Source organism: Talpa europaea (assembly GCF_964194135.1).
Source record: "Talpa europaea genome assembly, chromosome: 5".
In the NCBI taxonomy this organism is placed as follows: Eukaryota; Metazoa; Chordata; class Mammalia; order Eulipotyphla; family Talpidae; genus Talpa; species Talpa europaea.
This window is the reverse complement of record NC_140071.1, coordinates 35074758-35102620: the sequence shown is the minus strand read 5'-3', so window position 1 is coordinate 35102620 and position 27863 is coordinate 35074758. Positions and strand designations below refer to the sequence as shown.

Below are 27863 nucleotides of genomic sequence, written 5' to 3'. Positions count from 1 at the left end.
AGGATTTCATATATTTTTCATTTATTCAGGGTAATCTGATAAAATCCAATACACTTTCATGTAAAAACAAGCAATAACCTAGGAATAGAAAGCTTCCTCAACATGGCCAAGGACATATATGAAAACCCACAGCTAATGTTATATTCAGTGGTGAAAGATCAAAAGCTTTTCTTCTAAGATGAGGAACAAAGCAAGATGATATGCCTTGTTCATGGGTTGAAAGAATTACTATTGTTAAGGTGATAAAATTCCCCAAAGCAATATGCAGATTCAACACAATCCCTAACAACATGATGTGTTTTGCAGAAACGGAGAAAATACTGCTAAATTTGATAAAGAATTACAAGTGACAGAATAGTCAAAATAAAATTGGGGAAAAAGAACAAAATTTTATGACTCAACTTCCTAATTTCAAAGCATATTACAAACCTAGAATAATATAAACAGTATCATAAGGATAAATATCAACAAATGGAAGAGACTTGAAAGCTCCGAAATAACCCTCATGCCTATGGTCAAATAATTTTTGAGAAGGGTGCCAAGAAAATCCAATGGAGAAAGAACATTCTCTTGACCATGTGGTACTGGGAAAACTAGATATCCATATATGAAAGAATGAATTTAGACTCTTATCTTATTCAATACACAAAAATTAAAATGGATCAAAGACCTAATTTTAAGAGATAAAGCTAATTAACTTATAGAATAAAACACAAATGCAAATATTCATGACCTTGGATATGACACTGGCTTGTTAAATTTGATCCCCAAAACACAAGCAATAAGAGAAAAAAACGCTTCATTTTGACTTCATCAAAGTTAAAGAAATGAATCAAGAGAGTGTCCAAGAGAGTACAAGGAGAAACCATAGAATAAGAAATATCTGCAAATAGTATATCTGATCATGGTTTAATATCTGTGTTATGCAAAGGAAAGACAAGCCAATTACAAAACAGCCAAAGGAATTGAATAGACATTTCATCAAAGAAGATACACAAATGACCAATAAGCACACAGATAGATACTCAGCATCACTAGTCAGTAAGGAAACACAGGTCAAATGTAGATTGAGATATTTACTAGGATGGCTATAATAATTACAAAAAAACACAAACAAACATAAAATTACAAATAGAGAAATTGGAACCCTGGGTATTGTTGGTGGGAATGTAAATGGCAGAGTCATGGTGGTTTTCCAAAATTTAAACATACCATTGCCATATGAACCATCAATCCCACTCTTAAGTATATATCCAAGAAAGCTGAAAACAGGAACCCAAACAGATAATTTTACATGAATGTCCAAAGGAGATCACAGTAGCTAATAGGTGAAAAACACCTCCGGGTCCACCAACAGATGAACTTGGCGTTTTTGTTATAAAAGGGAATGAAATTCTGATACATGCTATAACATATTATGCTAAGTGGAATAAATAAAACACAAAAGGACAGATATTGTGATTCCATGCATATGAAATGTCTACAATAGGTAAGTTCATACAGGTAGCACAGCAGAGGTCACTAGGGGCTGGGAATGGGGAATGGGGTTACTGTGTAAGTAGTAGTGTTTCTGTTTGGAGTGATGAAAATATTTTGGAAATGGAGAGTACAGACGATTGCACAACACCATGAATGTAATTAATGTCACTGAATTAGACACTTAAAATGGTTCCAACGGAAACTTTTATATTTATATTTCCATTAAAAAAAAAGTTAAAGGGTCAGTTTCTACAGTCTCAGGGAGAGAATACTAAATGGAGGGCTCAGTCATGCTTGTATTTTGTGATAGTAAAATTAGTCCTGGACTTGGGGGTCAAGAGATATGGATATAGGGGCCTCCCCGGTGGCACAGCGGTTGAGAGCTGGGTTGCGAAGCTGCCCACAGCTTCTGCAACGCTGGTTCGATCCCCGGCCACAGGGTGAGGGTCCCACATGGGCGCAGACCTCTCCTGACGCCCGCTGCTCCCCTCAGCAGTGTACTTCGTTACTCTGCCTGTTCTACTCTCCGCTCTGCCTCTGGTGAATTCTTTTACCCTCCCGCACTTCTGACTATACCCAGTACTTGTATAAATAAATAAAATAAAATCTTAAAAAAAAAGAGCGATGGATATAAATCTCTTATTGACCTCTACTCTTAAACCCCATAAGCATTCTCCACAGCCACTAGAAAACAACAACAACAAAACTACGTACTTACTAAAAAGAAAAAGAACAATGAGAGAAAACAGGAGAAATTAGAAAAAAAATCAATTGATAAGTTAAAATTAGGAAATAAAAACTGTAGTAAATAGAATAGAAATCAAAAAGCTGGTTCTTTGAAAATACCTGTAGATAAATTCTTGTAAGACTGATTAAGGGGAAAAAATGTAGACAAAACAAAAAATGGTAAGATTAAAAAGCAGATATATAAACTCAGATATATAGTGGCAGAATTATAAGACAAATATTTCATGTAGGTGTGTGGCAGCAGATGTGAAAACACAGGATGAATGAATGATTTCTGTTTAGTATGTGATGACCAAAATTGATCAATGTATAAGTCGAAAACTGGAAAAATTCATTTTCAAAGGAGAGATTAGAAAATCGATTTAAGATGTACCATTGCAAACGCCTCGGGGGAATTTTGGATCAACTCACAAATATCTTCTAAAAAGTATATCTGAGCTAAAAAGAAAGGTAAATTCCCAGGAAATAAACTTAATAGAGTTGAAAACCAGAGAAGTAAGCTAGAATTAGGGCAGAGTTATTGTTGTCCGGCTTACTGATCTGAGTAGCAATGGGTTTAAAATACATACTAGATGATCTCACTTATATGTGGAATAGAGAGAAACATAACAAAGGGTCAGTCAAACCCAACTAATAATAAACTGCTGACTATACAACTGAGGGGACCCAGAGGGGGATGGTAGGAGGGGCAGGAGGAGGAAAGTTGCCCAATGGAATATAGTGGAGGATTATTGGGGCACTAGTGGTAGGCAGGGTGTGAAAATATACAGTTGTAGAGGTTTGAACATTCCCTCAAAGCAGATACAAAGATGTAAACCTACATTACCTCAATAAACACTAAAATAAAATAAAATGACTGTGGCAGGACAAAAGATAAAACTGTACGGTTGCATAAAGTGAACTAAAGACCCCACCCACTCCCCACTACAGTTGGGGCACTCTAAATAAGAAAGTGAATTAGAAAAAAAAAAATGTTGGTATTTTTCAAGAAAAGGGGAGAACAAGAAAACTGTTTTTCGGAGAAGGATCAGTGTACTCCATCCTCAAACCTGCTGGCTCCCCCAGGGCAACTACTAACCAGGATTTTATGTTTGTGTTTACTCTTAAGTTCATTTGCTTGTTTTGACAAAAATGGTATACTGAAAAGGTCTTCTGTGACTTAAATTTTTTTACTCAACATAGTGTTGCTAAGAAAAAAAGAAAACGAAAATTTAATGATAATCACAGGGATTGACACACAATGTTTTATTGATTAAAAAAAAAGAGCAACAAAATATTCAAAACCATCTGTGTGTATTGTCTAAAAGTAACATTAGGGAAAAACACAAATTGGCAATAAACTTTAACTTCTTTCCCCAAATTTTCCCAAACAGCTCCCACCCCCCAAAACAAGTATTCTTAACGTCTTAAACAGTAAATGGAACTTCAAGCTAGAAACCAAAAAATGGCCCCCGAGACTGGTTTTCCCAGCTTCACTTCTTCAGAAGGACAGGCCCCTTAACTGGAAAGCCTGGGGAGGCCTAAAGCGGTGCCTGGGACAGAGAGAAGGGCTCCCCCAGGAGGGAAAGGGGTGGGGGAGTAGGGTGTAAAGAAGGGCCCTCCGCAGTGGAAGGAACCAAAATGGAGGCCTGGTGCCAGGGGAAAGCACACTGGTTCCCCCGGGAAAGGCGGCTCAGCTGGCCCCACCTCTTGCGGTGGAGAGAAATCATTGGTCGGGTGACTGCCCATCTTGCTCCGGTTACAGAACCAAACCCGGACCAGGTCCTTCTGAAGTCCGAGCTGCCCAGCGATGCGGTGGATTTGCTGGGGCGTGGGCCTCGGGCACTGCAGGAAGAGTTTCTCCAGGTTGTTTCTGATGCGTCTCTCCCTGCTTGCCCGCCGCCGCTTCCGAGCCTGCTGCAGGATCATCTCCATTTTGCACATGCCCAGCAGGTTCTTGGTATCTACCTCTTCCAGCCACATTTTCAGCAGTGGTCGCAGCTTCCACATCTTGGCGAGGCTGAGCTGCTGGGCTTCGAAGCGGCAGATGGTGGTCTGGCTAAGCACTTCTCCAAAAAGAGCGCCCACTGCAAACCCTACGTCGGCCTGCGAGTAGCCCAGGGTCATCCTCTTCTGCCTCAACTCCTGGGCCAACTGTTTCATCTCTTTTTCTATGGCCGAAACGTCCTCTGGCAGAGCCAGCTTTGGCATGCACCGCAGGACAATGTAGGGCCCTTGTAAGGAGCCCTCGGAGGGGCACAGCGAGCAGGCTCCAGCCTCACCAGCTCTCAGCAGGGGCACACAAGGCACCACCCCGCCCTGGAATTCATACAGCTGGGGGCTCAAGGGTAACCCCCACACTTCAGGGCCTGGGCAGAGGCCCGGCCCTATCCCGGGTCGGACCATCAGCCTGTCAGGGGCCACCTGGGCGCTCAACGGGAAAGGAGCGTCAACCAGTGTTCGCACTGGTCCTTCAGGCCCGCCCCCACCACTGAGAGGCAGAGGGCAGAAGTTTGAGGGCCTGTGTCCAGCCATGGGCTAAGACCGCACTCAAGAGCAGAGAGTCTGGTAGGAACTGATAGCTCTCGAGGCTCGCTAACAGCCACCAGCCCTGTCCTCGAGCCCTGCCCCCCAGTGGGTAGAGTTGGTGGTGCAGGCGGGGAAAACAGAATAAGGGAGTGTGTATGTGCAGTGGTAGGATCTGTCTACCAGACAAATCTGGTAGCTCAACTTGTAATTCCTTGGATGCCTGGATTTAAGGGGTGGGGTCTTCTACCATGAACTTTGCTTCCAATTTCCTCTGAGATGCAAATATCCCTTTTGGATTTTGTATCTTCAAGCTGTCTGGGACCCCTCGCACTGCTTCCATTTATTCCCTGAAGGGAACCTGGGCATTTATTTATAGCTTTTGAAGATCTCTGGTATCTTTTCTCCACATAATCTGAACAGCAATTTTAGCTTCATGAATATTTGTTAAACATCTGTATGCCAGGTATTGCTGTGACTGCTCAATTTATTAACTGTACCCTCACTGCTATCTTTATGTTCACAAGTACTTTATGGTCACAACAGTCTTTCCTTTACACATCTTCAGTCTCTGTGCACTAAGAAACATCAAAGCTTCTCTGCTTGAATTTCTAGTTAGTATCAGTTTACTGTCAGATTCTAAACCCCACTCCCACACTTTGCCAGATTCCACTTTCTCATGGGGGCTGAATTTCTTTAGATTTAAATTCTCTGTTTCCCCTACCAATCCTTCAAGTTGTTTGGTTTCCATCCCAGTTCAGCTTCCAGGTCCTGAGTCAAGACCCATACCTACTGAAATTGGTCTTCTTGAAGTCACCAGTAACCTTTCAACTTTCAAATCTGAAGACCTTTTAAAAACCCTCATTCCATTAAACTCTGCAGTACCTGGCAATTTTGACTTTTCTTCTTGCTCTCTTCTTTTTGAATTTCCATGAAGTGTTTGTAACAGCCAAATCTGTATTTTAGCTCTGATGTCTTTTTAATTTTTCTCTTCTTTATTTTTCTTTTTTTTTTTTTTTTTTTTTTTTTAGAGGCATGTTTTTTATTTATTTATTTGTTTGTTTGTTTTTGTTTATACATGCACTGGGCACAGTCAGAAGCGCGGGAGGGTGAGAGAATTCACCAGAGCCAGAGCGGGGAGCAGAGCAGGCAGAAGGACCGAAGTACACTGCTGAGGGGAGCAGCGGGCGGCAGGAAAGGTCTGCGCGCCATGTGGGACCCTCCTCCGGAGGCCAGGGAGCAGCCGGGGATCGAACCGGCGCCGCAGAGGCCGCGCGCAGTTTCGCAACCCAGCGCTCAACCGCTGCGCCACCGGGGAGGCCCCCCTCTCTTCTTTATTTTTCACTGAGCCCAAATCAAATTCATTATCTATACTTTTAAACCTGCTTCTTCTCTAGGGTTCCCTGAGCTAGTTAATGGCATTATCACCCATGCAGCCTTAAACCCAAGAGTTGCTCTTGACCATTAATTCTTACACTCTGTGGGGTGTTAAATCTTATGTACTGGGTGCCCTAAAACATGTAAATGCTGCCAACTCCTCTCTAGTGACTCCTTTCAAATTCATCTTGTGAACTGCTGCTAATTTAAAAGAAAAAATACCAACAAACCAAACCTAGCCAAACCCAGCTAAACCAAATAAAATAACTATGGCACTCTCCTCCTAAAATTCAGCCCTTCTTCTTCCAGTCAACCATGTGGGCATTCAAATTCCTGAGCACAGAACACATGGCTATTCATCATTTGGCCCGTCCCTCATTTCTTTCCAGTCTCATCTACCATACTCTTCCCTGTTCTCTGTAATGCCATCTTTTCACTCTGTCCTAAAGACGACACGCTTTTCATAACTATTATGCCCTTATGCTTCCCCCTACTTCTTGATCTTGTTTTCTCCTATTACTTGGGATTTTGTCAAATGTCTCTCATTAGAGAGGTCTTGCTGACCTCCCTGCCTAAAACAGCACCCTATATCACTCTCTCTTTCCTTTATTAATATATTTATTTTTTGGTATTAGCAGGTATCACCACCTAATATGTAATGATTTGTCTTCTTATTATCTGCTTCTTTGCTGCCAAGGGAGCAGGGACTTAGTCTAGTTTACTGCTGTGTCTACAGTGCCTATCACTGTGTTTGGCTAGCAGAAGGTATTCAGTAAACACTTCTGTGTAAGTGACATAAGCTGCATTTCCAGTCACCTTTACAATACAATTTAGAGGCATCTTATAGCGACACCTTCCCCTAGACAAAAGTTAGTTACTACTTTTGTCACACTCCACTTATACTTGATAGATGTTTTTATAGTAACTTGTATCAGTAATTATTTTATGTCTCTCTAATTAGAGTATGAAATACTTAAAAGGTCATCATGCAAGAAGGTATTATAAAGACTGAAAGTAACAGAACTCTGACTAATACATTGCTCAATAAATGGTTGCTGAAAGAATAAATCAGTCCTTTTATTATTCTGACAGTAAAGCACATTTTGTTGCAGTATAGAAATCATAATCTTGACTCTTCTGGTACCTCTTGATCCTCTCTCTTCTGTATTAGAACAAGGCCCTTAAACACTTACTGGATGGGAATAATAGCACCACAAGCCTAAATTCAACTCAACACTAGAGGTAACGAGGTTATAGAAATGGCCTTGAAGCAATGGTAGAGGGAAAAGAAAAACTAGGAGATTAAGTGCTATCTCTACAGGGTGTATATTATATTATTTGTGTATCTGCATCTCCACAGCAACCATGGCTAGAATGTCTGCTGGAGAAGAGCAAGGTCCTGGTCTTATCCACTGCAATATCCTGAGCACTGGGAACTGGCACAGAGTAGGAAGTCAATATTTAATGCTAAGTAAATGAATCTCTGAGGCAATGAGGGTGAAAAGATTTCCACATTTGCCTGGAGTTAGGTTTCAAGATGATAGTCTTTGAAAAACACTTTACAATATACAACATTTCACTTAATAACTTTGCTGATATCCATTTTTTCCAGGTGTACTCACATGCTATTTTTTAAAAATTACAAAGAAACCATGGCTGCTAAACAGACTAAAAGATCACAAAGTATAATAATAAAGAACAATTATATAAACTAAGGCCCACATATTGAACCCAGTCCATCTGCAACAGAGAACTATAGAGAAAAAGCTCATTGTCACAAAACAATAGTTGAATAAAAATATTTTTAGTAAATTGGAAAAAGTGAGTTCAACTGAATTTGAGGAAAGCTTATACTGAGTTAAAACCTTATAAGACATTCGCTAAATTAAAAATTAAGACATTTGCTAAATTAAAAATTAAGGCCATATTAATTTAATGGGTTTTAATATTAACTTGGGCACTTTCAATTAGGGTTCTCTTTGACTTGGTCACAGCTCATCTGTTAGTGTGCCTATTTCCTAGTTTGTGCATATGGTACTGTCACAAATAAAAGCCCATATCCTTAAGGGAAGTTTTGACATCTTAAAAGTATATTAAATGTCCTATGGAGATGAGGTGATCAGGGGGAAAAAGCAGGAGCATATTATTTGGTTGGAATAGAAATAGAAATCAGAGAAAGGCAGGTGATGGGAATGTCCCAGACAACCAGCACCGTTGGGCTAGGGAGCTTGAAAGGCTAATCCATCACCTTCAACAAATACAGAGACTGCTCAGTAACTGTGCTTAGATTACAATCTAGAAATAAGGCCAGTCTTACCCATAGAGAATTACAAAGTAAGAACAAGAAAAACATGGTCCCAGTTTCCTGTGTATTTATAATCTAAATGAGGGAGAAATTGTCAGGAGAGCAGGACAGCTACACTTGCCCAAAGAGAAGTTAACAGTTTTCTATTATTAGATCGTGGAATTAAGAGAGCTAGTTTTAGGCAGAAATGCATGAATTCTCGGGATTTGTATTATTAGCCTCTTCTTAACTATTCTCTATTCTAAGACAGCAATTATGTGCTACCAAGATCCACTAGTAGTGAGAAGGAAAGAGTGGAGGGAAAGTTAAGAATATAATTCTAGAGCTTGATTCAAGTTTTCTCTCTTGGGAAAAGTTTGCCTATAAACTCTGAACCTGATGCCTTTCCACTCATGCATAGGATGCCTTTAACAGTTGGTTGGAATTTCATTTTCAGCTCTTCACCTAGAAGTTATTGACCCCCAAATGGACACTATAAATAGTATTTATTTTGATTTTACACGTGAAATGATGTGCTAATATACTGCTTTCCATGGTGCTCCAAGTATAGTAAGTGCATAAAAACACACAGACGTGAGGGAGATCTGGTTTTGAGTTACAAATCCTTCCTAGTCATCTCATTGGCTGGGATGATCATTCTTGTTTCCTTATTTCTCCAAATGCATCTCACACAAAGCCATTTATGCTCCAGATAAGTGTACAGGGCTTTGTTTAAGAATTTGTGGGTTTTGTTTCTCCATCAGAGTCTCTGAATCACCCACTCCTTTTTGAATATAATTAAATCAACAGTCGACCAGAAAATATCAAATGATGCACAAGTCAGAGAGGGCAGGCAAGACTAGATGTTGCTAATTTTATAGTTTTCCCCACTTTGTATGTATCCTCATAACATAGCAATGACCAGGCAACAGGGAATAAAGGCACTGTCACCTGAAGGGCAGGTATAGATGTCCTAAGAACCATGTCAGTCAAAGAGCAAGACAGAAACCAAAGACAAGAGACAAGATCCAGAAACAAGTGACTGGAAGATCTTGTTCTTGGTTTAAGAAGTTAAGCAAGGAATTTAGCAAAACCATGGGACTGAGCACAGTAAGGAAAGACCCTCCTACCTCACAGGGAGAGAATTAACATCATACTTTATAACAATTTAGTGCACTGGAAACTATCTCAAAATCTGAAATGATGAACTGCCAATCATTTGTGTGGACTTTACAAAAAAAGTGAGACAGCAAAGATAAGATATACAGTTAAGAAAAACTGATACCTCAAGGTAAAGTACATACATTAAAGAACATTACAGTTGTAATAACAAGGGGACAAAGTTAATCAAATCAATGTAGTCACTAAACAAGAGTATTTATTATTCTGTGTGATAAATTCACAAATAGATAACATTAGCACTCTTCTACCAATACACAGGAGATAACAGAGGACAAGAACTCCATGCAAGGAAAGCTGCTTGTGAATAAGAGTAATATGAGATGCTTTTATTCTTATAAAATATGTAGAGAAAAATTAGAATGTATAGTACTGTCAACAGAATTTCTTTGATATTCTTAACTGTGTACTAGGATAATCACTTTAATTTAACTTTGTTTTGTTATTTTAAAAAATTACCCTGCTCTGATATAATTGCTGCTTAGTAATAAAAAGACTGTGACACAAATATGACCCAACCACATAGTCAGAGACTACAAAGAGATTTAGAGTATACAGAGAGCCTTCCATTTTATTTTATAGATTTGCAATATTCATGAGCTATGAACTTCCTGTATGTTTAAATAATGTTAAGTATAAAAACCCTAGAGCCTTTGCCAGAAGGCTTCAAGAATTTTAAATATTTGTAAAAGGCAGGAAGAGCAGTTGAGCTGAGCAGGGCTGAGTTGAAAGGCACTACGGTGATGAGTCAGATATATTCATAGACAGTCCAAGACAGAAAAAATTTACAGGTTCTTGTTATGTCAAACAGGATGTGAACAAACATTTTTGTTGAGTTTGTCCTGTTACAGAAGAAAGGCTTTAAGGATGTTTTGCATGTATTTCTCTAGTCAAGGCACGGTCACTGTCTTCTACATTCAAAGTTGTACTCTCCTTATACTTAAGAGCATGAGCTCCCACTGGTTTTATAAAAAATTTCCTTTATACTTCAAGTAAAATACACCTAACAGAAATTACAGCTTATGACCAATGGAACTAGTAATTCAGGATGTGACATGGTCACAGAGAAGTAGAATAGAATTTTTGTTTATGTAAGAAACTCTGTGAGGTACTTTCTGAATTTTTTTGGTTAAAGATTCCAAATCAGTTGATTTTGATGCATTACCATTATAGTGTTGAGGACTCCATGAAATGTTCTGGAAAGAAACTATGACTTGAAACAGGCCAAATAGGGATATTCATATCTTATTTTTTTGAAAAAATAAACACATATTTGGTAACATGAAACATAGCAATGATCATGAAAAATTCGAGGCAGAACCAGACTTAAAAATATAAGTAAATATTTTCCTATACTGTAACATTATCTATATTTATAGATTAAAACTGCTTTTGAACATTTTATACCTGACAAAGCCATTGGCTGTAGACAGGAAATAATGTCAGCTTATAAAACTGAATCTTCTTCCAACATTATCGCAAAGATTTTAAAGATAACCAACCAGAATATCAGCCTCTGTTTTGATCAAAACACTCACATCCTGATCTACATTTATTTGTCTAGAGTCCACTGCTTGAGCTCCCAGTAGCTTGTTCTTCACTCTATGTGTGTATAAATAACATCAGACAGAAGGAAGTTTTACTTTCTTCTGAAAGCCTCAGAAACTAGAAAGCAATTATATCAAACCAGCTGTGAATCTAACTGAAAGCAAGGTTTGCATTATTGTTATTTATTTAATAATAAATTTTATTCACTCATCATCTGAATACTCAATACATTCATGTGGTTTAAGAAGTACAAAAGTGTATACAGTAGAAGTACCCATCATTTATTTTTATCTTTGCTTTTGCTGTCAATCATGACATCACTGGCAAGTGTCAACTCTGTTAAATTTTACATTTTTCTTGTGAAGAATTTCTTGTAATAATTTAAATTCTAGAAAGACACTGGTCTTTTTTTTTGTTTGTTTGTAAAAAGTTTTATTAAAAAAAAATCAAATCCATTTAATCTTCTATCCCATGAGCATCCATCCACACAGCTCTCTTTCAACAAACTCCATGATTACTGCCATCTTAAAGACCCTTGCAATCTCCAGGGAAACAGAAGGTCTGCCTTTTGGTTAATCTTCAGTGGTTCCACGTCTTACAGCCAACCCCAACCTGGTTCTCTTCACATCTTTATATTAAAGATGTATATAATCTGCACCAAGTGAGCCATCCACATGAGCCCCATAGAGAAAAAAAGTTGGTACACACATGCCAAGACTCAAGTCCACCACTTCACTCTCCAGCGAATTCTATTTAGTGCATGTTTGTCCATGGCTGTGAGAAGCTTGTGCTTTATGACCCAGGAAGCTGTTCTCATCCAGCTGTCACAGAACTGTCCATCAGATCCATCAGAAGCCACACAACATTCTTGTCTAGCAGCGGCCCTTTGTGCATGCCTGACACTGGTCTTTTACATGACAGAAATGTAGATGAAAAGTAAAGAAGAAACCAAGGAATTTAAGAAATTTCTCATAAGACTATGTCCCAGCACAGATGTCATTTTGAAAGGAAGGCCACATATCAAAGAACTGGTAGGCTTTCAGGAGCTGATGGCGAGTATGGAAGAACAGGACATTAGCAGGAAGAAGAACGAAAGGGAAAAACGCTACCATGGAATTTGATAGACCAAGGGGAATGAAGAAATAAAGTAGAATAATGAACAATGGGAAAATCGGGGAGTTTAAATGCTGTACTTCTGTAGAAGATACATTGGAAGGCCCTAAAAGTTACCTCATGATGAGACATGACTAGATTAGGACTTAGATATATCTAGAAAATACAAAGATAAAAGCAGGAGAAAATAACAGAAAGTTTTCATTCTCAAATACTGAAAAGCAATGAATAATTTCTCTAAAATTAAAGTATTTATTTGTTGGATAAAAGTCCTTGCTTTACATGGTAGCGTCAGACTAGAATATGACTGTGGAGAATTTTGGGGGCACTGGTGGTAGGCAGGGTGTGAATATATATATTTGTAGAGGCAAAAACCTGTAATTCCCAAGGCAGATACAATCACTTAAACCAACTTTACTTCAATAAACATGTGAAATAAGACAGAAACTGAAATGACTATGCAAGCTGAAACCATGCAGAGTGATCATAATAATCAATGGAAAAATCCATGACTTTCTGTTCTGTGACTTCAAAATTTTTTTTAAAAAAACATTAAAAATCCTCTTACTGTCAGTGAAAACTGAATAAAGTAATGAAAAAGTAGTAAAATTAATTTTATTTTTAGTCCCCTGTAACTTCAAGCATTAGAAACACTGAGAATTAGAGTACTTTCTTTGTAAAAAAAAAACTTACTAAGAATAGTTTGAGCAGGGCTTGCCTTCTCATCAGATAACTTATAACACAGTTCAAGCAAATCTTTTCTATGCCTCAGCGAATAGTCATACTCCTAAGTTTGGATCAGCTGCCGACATTTTATCCTTTACACATCCAATGTCGTGAAATATCTCAGAGTTCATTTGATGTGAAGTTTTTTTTTTTTTTTTTTTTTTTTGGTGCTAGCATCGCTTCCTCTGGGACATCTTCATTTTTTTCGTCACAAACACTTTCCAATTTCACTTTCAGCATTTCATTTCTTTGCTACACTTTCATCTTTGTTGGCCAAGTCTCTCTTATGAACATCCATTTTTCATAAAATGGATGATAGTGCTGTGTGTGAACTGAGTACAGACAAGCAGTATCAGCCAATGACAGATTATGAAAAAGTGGTATCATTGGCCACTGATCATGATGTGCATCTGTTATTTACAAAGAGATTTATATGCAATACAATTATTCCCAATCAATATATTGTGGTAACTGATATTTGACCTTGTTTTGGGGGGGCTGATATTATTTAACTAAACTATGGTATGTGAAATTTGTGTAAATTGAAACCCTAAAGAGTAAGGTCTCCCTGTATTTATTGAGTCCTAATTATATGCTAGATACAATATTTAACGGTTTTAAATGGATTATTCAGCTTCATTCTGACCATAACCCAATGAGATAGTACTCTTGTTATCCTGATTTTATAGACAGTGTGACTGTAGACTTTCATCGGCCATGTTACAGAACTATTTTCCACATGCGTGGCAGAGTACAAATTTGCTAGTCATGTTAAATCCAAAGCTCTTTCTTCATAATTGCTGACTCACTACTATTAAAAAGTTAAAAATGATAAGTAACATAAATTCATTTGCATTGCAAATCTAGAGTCAGGGTCTCATAATAGCATAGAAGGGAGAGGGATTATTTCAGAAGATGTTCTGTCTTTTAATAGTGGAGTACCAAAATAAAGAGGTTCACAGCCAGTGAACCAAGAGTTACTCTTGGGTCCCGAAGGAATTTATAAGTTCTTAACATTCTTCTTCACCCAAACTATTTCAATGATCATCCTCTTATTAGGAACAAGGAGGATCTTTACAACAAACACAAAACTTCTTTCCAGGAGGATATAAGCTCCTTGAGGGGTAAGGGTAAGGGTCATGTCCAGCCATCTTGATACTTGTAGAATCTAGACTTGTGCCTAGTACATATTAAGTGCTCAATAAATCTTTATGGAATGAAAGACCAAATACACAGATTTTTGCCTCATGAGAATCAAGAATAGCAAACACAGGTCAAGGTATGGAGTTAAGGCTCTAATTTTAGGGGAAGTAAATTAAAATTAATTGGTAAAATAACAGAATGTAGATTTTCTAAAATATAAGATTTGCTGCCTATATTGATTTTATATGCTTCATGTTGCCTTTGAAGAAAAGCATAAAGACATAACTTTGAGGGATCATTTCTTCATAAGAGATGTGTTACAAAATTCTAAACTATAGCAGTTATGGAAGACTACACTTTAGCTATCAAATTCAAACTGCCTATCATCTGCTTCTCATGTATGAGAAATAGTTTTCTCATGGATTGATGATATTTACTCACTGTATTTGTGGCCTGAAATTTGCAACATCTTATTTTAAATAAAATCACTTCCCCTCTGGAAACTATGTACGGAAGGTATGGCTACTTTGCTTATATAAATTGAAACAGAAAGAATAAATTTCTTTGAAGAAAATTTATCAAAATGAAATAAAAGTAAAAATATGAAATAATCCATATTGCTTTTTAGAAGAACATCTCAAAATTCAGCTAAAAATAAAAGAATTTCGATGCCAAAAGTGATTTTAGAAGCTTATTAGAAAATTTTAATATAGGGTCTCTTTCAGTCTCATCTGAAGAGATCAACATTACCAAAGCTTTAAAAGATGTTTATATTTCTTTGCCCAAATTTTCCAACAAGGAATTTCTATAGTATTTCAGAAATTAAGTTTTATAATTCAACTGAATTCTGTCCAGCATTGTGGCATAACATTATTCAAAATCATATCACTGAGATATGATTTCATTTTTTATTGGCACAATATATTACTTAGGTGATATATTGATGTTAGAGATTATAGCAGACAAGGACAGAAATATTAGTACTAATTCTCAAAGAATATGTAGATATCATATCTGTTAAATCAATTTTTATACCTAAAAACCAAAGTCACTGATCCAAGTATTTCTCAAATTTACTATTAAGTAGAATTATTTTCCTTTAGGACTATAGTTCAAGAAATATGATGACACTGAAACTTGAAAATATACCTTTAGTTTTAAAGTGCTGATATCAACGTAGAACATCTTGAAATTTTATAAATAGAAAATATTTGGCTTATCTGTAGTGCTTAATGTTTACTTTGAATTTTCATTTCAGCACTAAAGAATATTTATTTTAGATTCTCTGAATCACTTCTAGAAAGCAAGGCAGTTTCTCTGAAGAGGTATGTTTTGGGAATATTTTTGCCAGTAGACAGATTTATTGTTGATGGCTTGATGTCTTTCTGTGAGAAGACAGACAGAGCAGGCATGAAAGGTGTTGACAGGAGCAGACAGGGAACAGGTGGGAAAGAGTAGAGACTTTGTGGCTTGAGGAAGGTACTTTTTTTTTTTTTAAGATTTATTTATTCATTTACACAAGAACCGGGGTACAGGCCAGATGCGCAGGAGGGTGAGAGGATTCACCAGAGACAGAGAGGGGAACAGAACTGGCAGACTTACGAAATACAATGCTGAGGGGAGCAGCGGGTTAGACAGGAGAGGTCTGCCGCGTCATGTGGGACCCTCGCCTGTGGGCTGGGATCAAACCAGCGCTGCAGAGGCTACGGGACAGCTTCACAAGGCTGCGCTCAACTGCCTGTGCCCCAGGGGAGGCCCTAGAGGGAGGTACTTTATCACATAGTGAAAGAGAAGTTAAGGGCAGCAGATTCAAGCAAACTACGTGATCGGGACAGGACAGGCAGGAACTGTGGGCTGAGGGAGATGTGATTCCAGAGACAGCAAGAAAAAGTCTCCAGGCAGTGGAGACCGAAGCCAGGGAGACACAAAGACAAAAACTGAAAGAGAAGAGTCATACGGAGAGACTAAACCAAGGAAGAAAAAGGGGGTGGGGGGAGAGAGTTAGAGGGAAGTAGACAGACACAGAAAGTGCCATCAAGAGCAGTGACCCAGGCAGAGTTGACAGAGGGAAAGAGAAATAGATGACATGTGAAGCACAGACAGCCATGAGAAGTGAGATCAATACTTAACATATGGTAAAAAGCATGAAAATTTCTGTCTTAGATACAGTGGTCCCGACTTACTTTTCCAGCAATTAGGGATAGAGCATTAAGAGCTATGAGACACAGCTATGGAGTCAATAGAAGTAATAGCTCTTCCACATTAACTCATAACTTATCATTTTGAAGTACAAATACAAATTCATATTATTTAGTTATTTATCCAAAAGCATCCCCAAAATAATTAGTTAAAAATCTTTTTTTTTTTAATCTTTAAAGGGAAGAGTTAGCTCTGTAAAAGGAGAGTTGCCACCTTTACTGCCAAATTCTTCCAAGGATTTTTCACAAATTGGTTCAGAAAGCTGTAAAAAACATGGTGACTATTTTTAATTTATTTTTTTTAGTGAGATTTCTGGAATGAGACTACTTATATTCACTATGATTACTGGAAAACGGAAAGAATCAAAATCACAGCATAATATTGGACTGATGAAGTATAATTGGGGCAAATATTGGTGATCTACAGAAATATCACATATTTAGGTAGATTGATTTAAATGATTCTTTAATCCGTTTCTTTCCTCCAAAGTTTCTCATTCCAGTTAACTATAATGAATGATTCACCAAAAACACAAGAATTTCTGGTGGTCAACTTTTAAAAAACTCATCCCTTCTATTTAATAATTATAAGGTAGCCTAGAGCAATGAATAGGGAAACTAACTGATGAATAACAGCTACAAGGCCAGTTTTACAGTCAGGAACAAAAACTGCCTGAAAAGTGTTATTTAGTTAGTAAAAACATCACTTAAAGGATTAGAGGATATATCTTTTGAATGGAAAGAGGAACGCTACAATTCAAGAGTAGTATATGTAGTCAAAAGTGGTACCGTTTCATATATGCTAATATGCCTTGAATTTTAAGGTCTGCTTACAAGGCAAAGTATAGATTTTCAATTATCTAATTAATTTGAGCTGTGTCTCAAACATATTAGACATATTAGGCAGCTCAACTTGTCTACACTCTGAATGACACCAAATCTTAGAAGCAATTACTGTTGATTTTTCACTGTTATCTTTAAAAAGAAGTGATTATTCACTAACAAGAGATAGAACTCCTCATTGTCATTCCCTTAAGATGTATTTTCAGCAATAAAATGAATATTTAGCAAATATTCAGTAAGTTCAGTCAGTGTAAATAGTCAATCTGGACTGCTTAAGCAAAGAAAAATTAGGGTTTTCTACAATTCAAATTTACGTAGAAATTGCACATTTCTACTTTTTGTTCTGGTGGAGAAAGGGGGCTTGATAATTAGGTACAAGTTATCAACGATCTACTTCTTTCATATCTAGAACCAAGACAGGGTTATCTAAACAGAGAAATTCTAAAAGTTTAATTCTTAACTCCTAAGCCACCTACAATGGCTCCTTTTTTCCTTTTTAAATTTTTTTTTTTTTTTACGTTTATGGTGCTATCTTTCTAGCTCTGATATGCCAAGATACTGATCCCTTCACACTTCAGGTGAGCCAAGAAGGGTTCCATCCATTCACCTCCAGACATAAGCAACCTCGTCTGTGAATGCTAGGGTGCCATACAAATGTACTTTTCTATATATGTCACTTAAGGAAGAGTGGAATAAGCTTACAACTTCTTGGTACTGGTGCTTTATGGTTACTATTAATCTGAGAGGGCTTGTCAAGTGGGGGTGACAAGGTCAGGTTGTCAAGGAGCCATAGAGAACAGGGCACAGAGTTTGGAGCTGGGTAGACACATGAAGTCTAGAGAAATTACATGTAATCTCAGAAAGGCAAATACTGCCCTTATCAGTGGGAGGCACAGATCAGGACTAGAAATGTGCTAGATATGCTTCTCAGCAAGTCCTTCCCTAGCTACCTAACTGAAAATTACAAAAAAACCCAACATATTTCGGGCCTTCTCTTCCTACTTTGTTTTCTCATACCAATTACCACTATCTAACCTACTATATACATTCCTTATTTATCTTGTTTATTGTCTATCTCTCCAACTAGAATGTAAACTCCAAGTGATATCTTTATCTGCTATAACTCACTGCTATGTCCCTGGCCCCCAGAGTCACGTCTGGTTTTGCAGTAAATGCCTGACGACTAGAGTGAATGCATCTAGACTGAATTCATGTGTGCAAAGAGGCCCAAAGGGGGTGCAGATGGAGGGTGCTGAAAGTAAATATGCCTTAGTAGCAGCACTTACCCAAACTCAGGCCCAGTTAGAACCAGTTTGGCAATGAGTTATATGCCATCCAAAGCAAACTGTGTCTAGGCTTGTAAGAAGTCAGAAGATATCAATGCTCTGAACCTTGTATGTTTTCAAAGATTTGTTTTGCTTTCATTTTACCCTGGGGAAATGCCTTCTTATAAACAGTCAAAAATTACATTATCTATTTTGGGGGAGCAGCACACAACACATGATCACTTCTAATTTCATCTTAACTGCTATCCCAATGTTTCTGTAGTGGTATTGTTCCTAGATTTTCATGTCCTATAGGTCATTTTTCTTTTAACTGTTGGCTATCCTTTTGATTTTTCACTGTATTTTCTATTTTTCTGTGGCTCAGGTTTCTATATAACATTTTGTGGCTCATCAATGTCACAGAGAACACAGGAAAAGAAATAAATTATTGTTGCTTATAAACAGAGACAAGGAAATAGAAGACTGACTACTTCTACAATTGCTTTTTCACTCCTTTCAATCAAGATAATTAATAATAGTTAAAAAAACTAAGCCTTAAATTTTAAAATAGCTATTGAAAATTAAGAGTACTGCTATATATATACACATATATATTTAATTGATTTTTACTGATTTATCAATCATTTATAAAACTAGGTAATATCCAGGGCTCAGTTTCATATCTCAGCTCAGTTTCATATTTCATATTTTTGAGGTAACTTCCTTCTGACAAACTAAAAATATCTCCTCTGGATACTGTAAAAGTTCTAACATTTTATAACATCTCTATGAGTGAGATAGATCTATTGTCACTTTATAACAAACAAATAATGAGAATGTGGGCTATTCAATAAATATTGATCCAATTCAACATTGTATAATTCCCTGAATAACTTTTTATTTTTTAATTTTTTAAAAAAGATTTATTTATTTATACAAGCACTGAGTATAGTCAGAAGCACGGGAGGGTGAGAGAATTGACCAGAGCCAGAGTGGGGTACAGAACAGGCAGACTGGTGAAATACACTGCTGAGGGAAGCAGTGGACGTGGCAGGAGAGGTCTCCGCACCATGTGGGACCCTCGCCGGTGGCCTGGGATAGAACCGGGGCATCAGAGCTGCGGGCAGCTTTGCAGCCTAGAGCTCAACCACTGTGCCACCAGGGAAAGCCCTGGAGACACAAAGTTTCTTTTTTTGACCTGTTGGAACAGCCTTTATTTGAAGAAGACTTAGAAGCAGCAGGTACAGGAGCAGATATGGGGGTACCCTGTGCTAAGGCAACAAACGAACATCTAGCAGGACCAGATGCCTAACTTCAGGAGAGCAACCTTGCCTCTTGGGATGTGGGGCTTTGAACGGCATGGTTGGGAAGCACCAATCAGGAGCATGCCCCTAAAATGTTCTCATTTTCACCTTTTGTCTGCCTGAATAACTGTTTTTAAACTGGCTGACTTTACCAGTAAGAAAACACTGTTACACAATAGAAGGAAGTTGAGGAACTACTCATTTGACATATATTTGCCATGGATTCCCACCATTCACTCTGTTATTTAATTACTGAAAAGTCAGACTTCATTTTAAGTACAAGGTACAACATTGCCACTCCTAAAAACATGACTGTACTGAAAATAATTATTAGTGATATTTAAGCACCACTTAAACTTTTGTTAAATCTGTTTAAAAAATATATATTCATAAGAAACATTCAAAAAACAAAGTTATAATGAACAGATCTACTTTTTGTAAAGGGAAACATTCAGTTATAAAGGGAAGACATAATATTGAATGATTATGTATTTTAACAGGTAATTTCATTGTGATAATCATGAAACATTAAGTCAATGGATGAAGGCATGTCAAAACTTAAGAAAAAAACATAATTAAAAAAGTTGGAAAGAAGAGACTTCACTAAAGTAAATGTATGATCTGGACATCTATTACTAACTTGGTTCAGCACATTTTTTAAATCTTTAATATTTTAAAGATAAAAGGATTATTGATCAGAAAATGTAGGAATTTCAAAGGTACTTCAACAGCTTTTGGTTATTTCCATGTGTATTTCCTCTCATCACTTCAAGTAGGTCACAACACAATTTCATCATCTCTTACCCTATTTCCTCCACTCACCCCTCTAAACTTCTGGAAATGACATTTTCATTATTCCAGTTACTTTTTAATCTCCAGATCCAATCTATTTATCATCAAGGATTGTAGATTCTTCCCAGTTATATTTGTTAGAGCTCTTTTATCCTCTCCAGTGCCACTGCCACCATTCCAGCTCACGCCATCAACTTAATATGGTTCCTTTATCATCACAGTCTAATTAGTCTACTGCCTCTGGCTTCTTGCCCCCCCCCTTTATTAAATTTATTTTCTTACATCATTGTTAATTTTTTTAAACAATTTGATTTCTCCCCTCAGGTGTAGTCCCTCAGTTCTCCCCCCACCATAGCACTTGTTTCACAGAACACAGTCCCCTCCCTTGGATTTTTCCCTCCGATTCTAACCCCAACCCCTCCTGGCTGTATGTCTCAGATCTGTGGTCAGCTTGCAAGTTTTGTCTTTTTTTCTGATCCACTGTTCAGTTTCTCTATGTTCCACATACATGTAAAATCATCTGACATTCTCTTTTATCCGTTTACCAAATTAATATTTCTTTAAAATCCCATTTTGATCATGTCACACTGTTTAGCATTTTAAGGACTCTTTGAGGGGAAACCACTGATCTTGGTTGAAAATCTACACAGTTCTTTATAAGTAACCCTGGAAAACGCTGGAAGTGTTGGCCCTTTTCATTGATGCACCTTCATGTTGAATACAGTTTCAAAAGAATGAGCCCATCCACTAGCAGAGGGCCAGGAAACACTTTGTAACAATAATTTCTAGGGAAAAAGATAGTCATCACAAACTACAACTCACTGCTTTGTCCCCGCCATTCAGAACAGTCATTCTATCAAGTCTGCTATTTAAGGAAAATAGTAAGTACTCAATAAATATTTGAATAAATGGACATATGTTGAGGTGTGAATATAAAATCTCTTGATTTACGACAAATTTTTTAGAATAAAATCTCACCTTCAATCTAGGTTACTGAGAATAGCAAATTCTGTCCTAAGAGGAAAAACTGGGCAGAGAAGAGCTGAATTTTATACAAGACAGTATAAAATCTATTGAGTGTGGTATAGAATAAACTTAATATATTATCTTTGATAAACTGTACAGCATAGTCTATCAGGTAGTGGGGAGGCAAGGGTAGGAATGAACTGTCTTCAATTAACTTTTTAGTGCTTTTAAACAAAGTGTTGCTCTTAAATACTAAAGTATCAAAGCAAAGAGGAACCTTACAAGGTTTTATCTAAAAAAAAATTTTTTTTAGAGGTTGTTTCTACTTAGGTTTGAGTGACTGGCCACCAGAGTTGAAATTTAAGCCTCTTGTATTAATTTTCTATTGCTATCTTCCAAACATGGCAGATTAAAACATTATACATTTATCACAGTTTTTGATGGTTAAGAATCTGAACATGGCTTAGCTGGGTGATTCTAATTTAGGGTCTCCCACAAGGCCACATTAGGAATGGGTTGGGGTTTTCATATCTCAAGGGTCAACTCGGAGAGGCTCCTGTAACAGTGTCAGTTACTTGCCTATTGGTAGGCATCAGATCCTCACTGGCTCTTGCCTAGTCATAGTAATTTCTTGCCATGTGGGCTTCTCCATGGAGCAGCTCATAAGAAGGAGGCTGGCCTTTACCAAAGAGCAAATGAAAGGACAAGAAAAGTGCCTACTCTGTCAACACTCACTGATCTTATACACTCACTGTTGCCGTAAGCAGCAGGCTTGATAGAACAGTAGAAGGACTTTTTCATAATTCAGTTAGGGTGCCTCCTTTGGTGACAATATCTTGTGGGGCTTAGACAATGGCCTTCAGAATGTGTTATTTGCTATAAATTAGCATTTAATGTACTCTGTTACTTCCTCCAGCTCTGGGAATGAATGGGACTGGCCCCTCTTCCTATTACCTTTAGTGATCTATTTGCAAAACTGTTGCTTCCCACTCTCTGACTTCAGGCTCTGTTTATCTAAAGGTCTATCAGGTGACATAACAATGATTCATTGAACTTGAAGCTGACACTGACATCTTGCAACTTAGAGCTTTAATACCACTGAATCAACAAGCAAGGGAGAGTGTGACTGTACCATTTGGGGTGACTGATACCAATTATTGAGGGAATATTGAGTTGCTACTACAAAATAGGGGAAAAGAGGAATATGTGTGTAATGCAGAAAATCCTCTAGGACATCTATAATTACTTCCCGTGATTAGTATCAATTGAAAACCATAAAATTTAGTTCATGCAGCATTACTAATGACCCAGACTCTTCAAGAATGAAGGGGTGGGTCATCCTCCCTAGCAAGGAACAATAGCCAGTTGAGGAGCATATTAAGAGCAAAGGGAATATGGCATGAAGTCAGTTATACATATCAGCTACAAATATATGACCAATTGCAAAGTGAGGAATAATAGTTATGAACATTTTGCCCTTATATATTTTTGCTTTTTTCCCTCCTTTTCCCCCTTATCCTCTAATGTAAGATGTAACAGCTACTACTACTAATTACTTTCACCTTTCAGCCTTGAAATTAGAGGATATCAGTAGTGAAAGAATAACTATCAGCCAAGAATGATAAAGTCCAGAATATTTTTCATGAAATGTTTTTCTAAAGACTGTAGGTCACAGCAATTTCTCTTCTAGCCTTGATTCTTACTGGTTGGTACTGAATCAGAGGCAAATATTTTGTTTGAGATCCTGTATGGCTACGAAGTCCATTTCTTAATCTACTTTTTATTTATCCACATATAATCTCAACAGCAACAGCAACTGCCTATATTACTTTCAAATTGCTTCACCTACTCATCTTTAGTGAGTTTGTGGGTAAGCATTTTCAGCTACTTAACGAATTTCTGCTAGTGGATCAGACCCATGCCATATGTTACCAATAATTCATTCAGTGATTCAAAGCAGAACAACATGCTTAATTCACAAAACAGAATCTTATATTTCATTAGCATATTTCTTTCTCACCTTAAAAAAGAAATCATACATCTCTCATCAAAACACATACCTGCTGAGACTCGGGGACAGTCAGGCAACATAGATTCCACTGATGTGTCTAGAGGTTCTGAGCTAGAGACCCAATTACAACAGTTCTGTAATATAATAGAGACAATTTTCTGTTGAAACATAATTTAAGCCACACCAACACTTTAGGCAGCAGAGATTAATTTGTCTATATAATGCATCACTAAGAAGTATATTCAATTTATTTTCCAAACACTGTAAAATTTTTTCATATGTAAACAGTCAGTAATTATTCATGATCAACATGAATGTGGAATAAAGCTTATCTTCTGTAATATATTTCTAAGAGAAGGCTAGATGTCCAAGAAGTAAACAAATACATATAGGGATTAAAATGAAGTGAAATTTAAAAAGGCATCCATTTTTAACTTTTAGTCGAAATAAATATTAATTTAAATATGTGAAAGAATAGTTACATTTTTAAGCCACGTTCTCTGTAATACTATAAGAAAATTTTCATTTATTCTTCAAAATGTGGTTCTTGTAAACACACCATCTTTTAATTATTACTTCAAACTGTCCAAAAGAGGGTTGTATCAAAATAGTTCAAAAGAAACAACCTGGTGAATTATAGCTGTGTGTCTGAGGACACAAAATCTCCAATATTAAAGAAAACCTCCAAGATAAAGATGAATTACAACTCAAACAAATGAAATAAAAATAACTGTATTCTTTCCATATATTGAAGTCTGAATTTGAAATCTGGTTTAAAAAATGTGATTAACTTCATATAGCTTTAAAAACATTTCCAAAATATCCCCCCACGTTCTCTCTCTCTCTCTCTCTTTCTCTCTCTCTCTCTCTCCTCACTCTCTCTGATTTTCCAGACAGTTTTCATTTTAAAAGAAATCATCCTATCAATCATGTTGGAAAAATCGCTGATTGCTATTCTGGTAAACAAGCATGTATTGTGTATTTTTAGATGCTTGCTGCCCTGGTTGAGCACCATGGAATCCGTCCTCACTGTGGAAAGATCCTTGACTGGTAGATCAAGTATCTTATTGTATTTCCTTAATTCATTCTGTCTGGAAGAAGATGTCAGCTGTGTTGCAGTGAGGAGAGAATTTCAAAGGCCCTGGTCCCCACCAATAAAGGCCGAGGAATGGCTTTTGAATAGATTTGTCAAGGCAACCCTACTGTTCTGGGACCAAGGAGAGCAGGAATAACATAAAGGAAGGGTTGCTGTATGAGATTAGAAAGTGAAGTTCACAAAGCATGGCAGATTTTTGTAAGAAACAGTAGATCAAGGAAACTATTGAACTGCGTGGAAAAAAAAAACATGAAAACAAACACAACATCTAGTAATGTTCTTAAATGCTTTCTCTCTTTTTACATTTAAATTGGATAAAATATTAGTATTTCATGTATTATAAAAGCTTGATAGTTTAAAGTGGATATGTATTCTATAACTTGCATTTCTAATCTTAATTAACAGCTGAATGCAAAATTATACAATGTAAGAGAGCAGAAATTATAAAAGAAAAAGGGTTTTTGAAGATATTTCATACATTTGAAATAAGTAAAATTAATATTACTATTGATAAAATACCACATCAGAGAGTTCTAGATAATGCAGATTAGCACACAATTAGCCCGCTTTTATATACAATGTGACACTTGCTTGTAAGAAATAAGTATTCTCCAAAGCAGTGTCAAGATATGTAAATGGATGATTTGTTTTATCATTCATCACAGCCCCTAATAAATTCAAAAATCATGACTTCTATAGGTACTAAAAATAGGCTCCCAATGATACAGGGAGATAGCTTCAATGAAGAATGACTTTCTCTTTCTTGCTCTTTTTCTTAAACAATTCAGTCTTTTCAATGACAGCAATTAGCACTACCAACAGACAGGCAACGATTAGGTATATATTTTAATTATTATTAATCCTACTGGTACCTTGAAATCTGATGGAAGTTGGCTATTACCCAAATGATATGTCAGTCTTAATACTGCTTACCTAGACTTCACATGTATAAAACTATGACTAAAAGAATATTTCTGATATTAATAAAAGTGATGATATACAGCAATATGCAAGTAATTAATCATCATCTAATGCATTATTATTGACCCTTAAAAGCTGAATAAGATGAACTTTATCTAGGTGACCTTTATTTTAATGTTTCTATTTTGGGTAATACTGGATTATAACTGTACCACACCTTACCACCAAGACATCTATAGTTCTCCACCACTGTTCATTGGTACCTTCTCCCATTTGCTAACCACCCTCCCAAGCCTCTCTGGGAATCTCAATCTTACAGATTTCTTTTTTTCTTTTATTTTTTTTTTACATCATTGTTCATTTTTAAACAGTATTTGCTCTCCCCTACCCCCTCAGGTGTAGTCCCCATAGAGTTCCCTTCACCAATGCACCTGTGCACCATCACCTCAGTCCCCTGTGCTCCTCCCTCCCTCCCTCTGACCCCCTCTTCCTCCTCTTTCCCTGCAGTATGTCTCTGATTTATAACTGTCTGATTGTGCTTCTTACAGTCAAATTTCTAAAGTTTGGTTTTAGGTTTGGTTTTGTCTGATCTTTTGTTTTGTTTCTCTATATTTCACATATGAGTGAAACCATCTGTACCTGTCTTTCACCTTCTAACTTATTTTGCTTAGTATAACCCCTCCAGTTTCATTCACATTGTAAACGGCAAGAGTTGACCTTTTTTATGTGAGTAGCATGCCATTGTGTTTGTATATATCACATCTAAATATACTCATCTGTCATTGGGTGCTTGGTTGTTTCTATAATTTGCTTATGTAAATAGTCTGGCAGTGATCATAGGGGTGCTTGTATCCATTTGAATTGCTGTTTGTGTATTTTCAGGTTAAAACTTAGGAATGGAATTGCTGGATCATATGGTATATACCTATTTTTAATATTTTGTAACTCAAACATTTAAAGCAAAATATAGGGTAAAATTTTATGATTCTGAAATTTAATTTTTATCTAGGCGATGTCTAAGCTTTGATCTCTGATAAAAATACAAAGATTATAACACTCTAGTTAAAGCGAACATGTTCAAGATTTCTCTGGAATGACTAAGTACCTGTGTAGGACTGTAAACGTTTTACACCTTAAATTTAATGGATATATATGTGAGAGGCATGCATGTACATGTCACATTTTTCACCTCAGTGGGAATAACATATAGAAAAAAGGGGACAACAAGGTAAAATATATCAAACATAATGCATCTTGAGCCTTAGATGCAACCCTGCCTCATACCAACGAACAAGCAGAGAGAAAGAAGCCCTTAACCAGAGTCAAAAGAGGGGGTGGATCATATCATTAGAGTTTCTCTGCGTTTGATGGTAAAAAAGGAAAAGAATGGAATCTAATAGGTGTTTCCTAAAGTTAAGTGTTTTCAATTTAAAAGTCTTTTATTGGAGATTCACACAGGTTTTCGTGGTTGTAAATTCTTTTTGAAATGTAAAGTCCTGGGAACTCTTGATATAGAACAGAAGTACTTGTATATCAAGTGCTGAGGAACTCTGATATTTGAGTCAAGGGTTGACAACATTTCAGAGTAGACAGCAAATAAATTATTATTTTATTTTGTAGGAAAACAGAGAAAAGTAAGTAGTAGGTATTCCTGTGCAAGGTATTTAGAAGTATTTGGAGATGCTTTGTTGGTTGAGTTTAGACTTACATTGCTTTTTATTACATTTGGATTGAGTTGCAAATAACCAATGCCTTAGGGGCTGATTTTTAATGTGGAAGTCATTGTGTCCTCAGAAAAGAACAGCTATATTTCACCAGTTTGTGTTCCCACAACTGACAGTCAGAGATGAATGGTGATAAGTAAGAGTGACTATTATACAGAACCATATATGTGGCATGGCTGAAGAGTTTTGGGGACTAGGTATATATAAGGAAACACTTATCTATGCAAATTTTCTTTATTTTTAATAATAAAAATGTATACATTTAAGGTGTAAAACATGTGATCTACATATAGTGAAATAATTACTACAGTCAAGTTAATTAACATATCTTCCCTTCAGATATTTACCACTTTTTTTGGGCTCACCACATGAAACTTACCCTCTTAGCAAATTTCCAGTATTCAATACTATATTATTAACTATAGTTACCATGCTGTATATTAAATCTTTAGATTTATTCATCTGTTATTTGGCTGATTTCAAATAACAGGGAAGTTGGGGATTGAGGGGCACCAAAGTTAGCCTAACTCACTCTTTTTCCAACACCAATAGCCAAGAAAATAGCCCCTACTATTTACTGAATCCAGGTTTGTTTGCTCTTCATTATTGCAACAAACATCTTTCACCAACATTTCTCCATTT

At 36.8% G+C, this 27863-nt stretch overlaps 2 protein-coding genes across 3 annotated transcripts in view; both read right to left on the bottom strand.

The window, feature by feature from the left end:
• ARB2A (ARB2 cotranscriptional regulator A) overlaps positions 1-27863 on the bottom strand; it is a gene marked incomplete at both ends in the record, with an annotated part of 418987 nt that overhangs the window by 119994 nt on the left and 271130 nt on the right. For both annotated transcript variants that reach the window (XM_084234095.1, XM_084234096.1), the window contains one exon: positions 23530-23614. In XM_084234095.1, the coding sequence (XP_084090221.1) occupies positions 23530-23614 (85 nt within the window). The remainder of the gene's footprint in view (positions 1-23529; positions 23615-27863) is intronic.
• POU5F2 (POU domain class 5, transcription factor 2) lies at positions 3724-4740 on the bottom strand (the record flags this gene model as incomplete). The annotated part of the gene is made up of 1 exon (XM_084234098.1): positions 3724-4740. The coding sequence occupies one exon, from the start codon at positions 4738-4740 to the stop codon at positions 3724-3726; it is 1017 nt and encodes a 338-aa protein (XP_084090224.1).